The 1,807-nt window shown below is 41.3% G+C and overlaps 1 protein-coding gene across 1 annotated transcript; it reads left to right on the top strand.

Annotated features, from left to right (window-relative positions):
- Window positions 1–463: 463 nt before the first annotated feature.
- LOC100468046 (olfactory receptor 52A5) lies at window positions 464–1,711 on the top strand. Its single transcript, XM_002931242.4, has one exon. The coding sequence runs from the start codon at window positions 484–486 to the stop codon at window positions 1,429–1,431; it is 948 nt and encodes a 315-aa protein (XP_002931288.2). The 5' UTR covers window positions 464–483; the 3' UTR covers window positions 1,432–1,711.
- The last annotated feature ends 96 nt before the right edge of the window (window positions 1,712–1,807 follow it).

A 1,807-nucleotide genomic window follows, 5' to 3' on the forward strand; every position in this document is an offset into this window, starting at 1 on the left:
AAATACCCATATCCTATTAACAATAAAAACCAAACTTATATTCAATGGGACAGTTTTAAACTGACAATACATAACCCTGAGCCCTCATATTGATAGAAATGTGTTATCTCTTAATAGTGGGTACACAGATGCCTGTTAGTATACAAGTATGTGTGTGTACCTGTGTGTGTGAGAGAGAGAGAGACAGACAGACCTATGGAAATGAAGAGAATCAGAGACAGAAATGGAGAGAACAGATGTTGTGGGGTGATGAAAAGACAGAAAAGAGAACTGAAACGTGAAATAAATCATCCAGGAAGCCTATCTGCATTCCTGGACCCACTTAATTGCCCTATCAGAAAATGAGTATGTCTGGCAAAATGCCATTGAAACTATATTCAGCCTCTGATTGACTCTAGGTGAGAAGAGAAAACAGAAGACAGATACTCAGCACATACTGCCACTTTGAATCAGCAATTCTAAACCAGGGGTCTCTAAACCAACATGTTCAAGCTCAACGGCACAGTCTTCATGCCCTCGGTGCTGACACTGATCGGGATCCCCGGCTTGGAGTCTGTGCAGTTCTGGATTGGAATTCCTTTCTGTGCCATGTACATCATTGCTCTATTTGGAAATTGCCTGCTCCTGGTCATCATCAAATCTGAACGCAGCCTCCAGGAGCCCATGTATCTCTTCCTGGCAATGCTTGGAGCAACAGATATTGCTCTCTGTACCTGCATCCTACCAAAAATTCTAGGCATATTCTGGTTTCATCTGCCAAAAATATACTTTGATGCCTGTCTCTTTCAGATGTGGCTTATCCACACCTTCCAGTGCATTGAATCAGGAATTCTGCTAGCCATGGCCCTGGACTGCTATGTGGCCATCTATGATCCCCTGAGACATGCAACCATCTTTACGCACAAACTTCTCACTCAGATTGGGGTTGGCGTGACGCTCAGAGCAGCCCTCCTTGTAGCTCCATGTCTCATCCTCATCAAATGTCAGCTGAAACACTACCGGACCACTGTGGTTTCCCATTCATACTGTGAGCGCATGGCCATCGTGAAGTTGGCAGCAGAAGATGTTCGAATCCACAAGATCTATGGTCTGTTTGTGGCTTTCACTATACTTGGGTTTCACAAAATCTTCATCACATTCTCCTATATCCGAATATTTCTAACTGTCTTCAATCTGCCTCAGAAGGAAGCTAGGCTCAAAGCTTTCAACACCTGCTTTGCCCATATTTGTGTCTTCCTCGAGTTTTATCTCCTGGCTTTCTTCTTCTTTACTCACAGGTTTGGGTTCCATATTCCGCCCTACATTCATATTCTTCTGTCCAACCTTTATCTGCTTGTTCCTCCTTTGCTCAATCCTATTGTGTATGGAGTGAAGACCAGACAGATTCGAGATCGAGTGTCCAAGATTTTCTACTCTAAAGATCCTTCTTGATTTCTCATTTAACTTTTTTCAAATAATAAAATTTCACTTTGAGAAATACTAGTTGGGGGCCAGATTTTGTGCTTTCTCAAGTTCATTTGTGCTGCTGAAATACACAGTTCTAGATCTTATGTTCAAGACAGGTTCTAACTCGTATTTAAACAATATCAGCAATTATGCATACAGAATTGTTTGCAACACACATTTAATCAATAGGTTGTGTAAAAGGAAGAAATTCTGAAGACTTGCTTGTAGCTGCATTAGCTTTTAGTAAAAGGCATTTCTTTTCTTTTTGTTANATTTTCTTTTTGTTAATATTTTTTATTTATTTTAGAGAGAGAAAGAGTGGGTGCATACAAGCACCAGTGGGGGAGGGGCAGAATCGCCA

Source organism: Ailuropoda melanoleuca, unplaced genomic scaffold (genome assembly GCF_002007445.2).
Source record: "Ailuropoda melanoleuca isolate Jingjing unplaced genomic scaffold, ASM200744v2 unplaced-scaffold10841, whole genome shotgun sequence".
NCBI classification, from domain to species: domain Eukaryota; kingdom Metazoa; phylum Chordata; class Mammalia; order Carnivora; family Ursidae; genus Ailuropoda; species Ailuropoda melanoleuca.

Excerpts from the sequence above, each read along its gene's own strand:
- LOC100468046 (XM_002931242.4), top strand. The coding sequence starts at position 484 with ATGTTCAAGCTCAACGGCACAGTCTTCATGCCCTCGGTGCTGACACTG.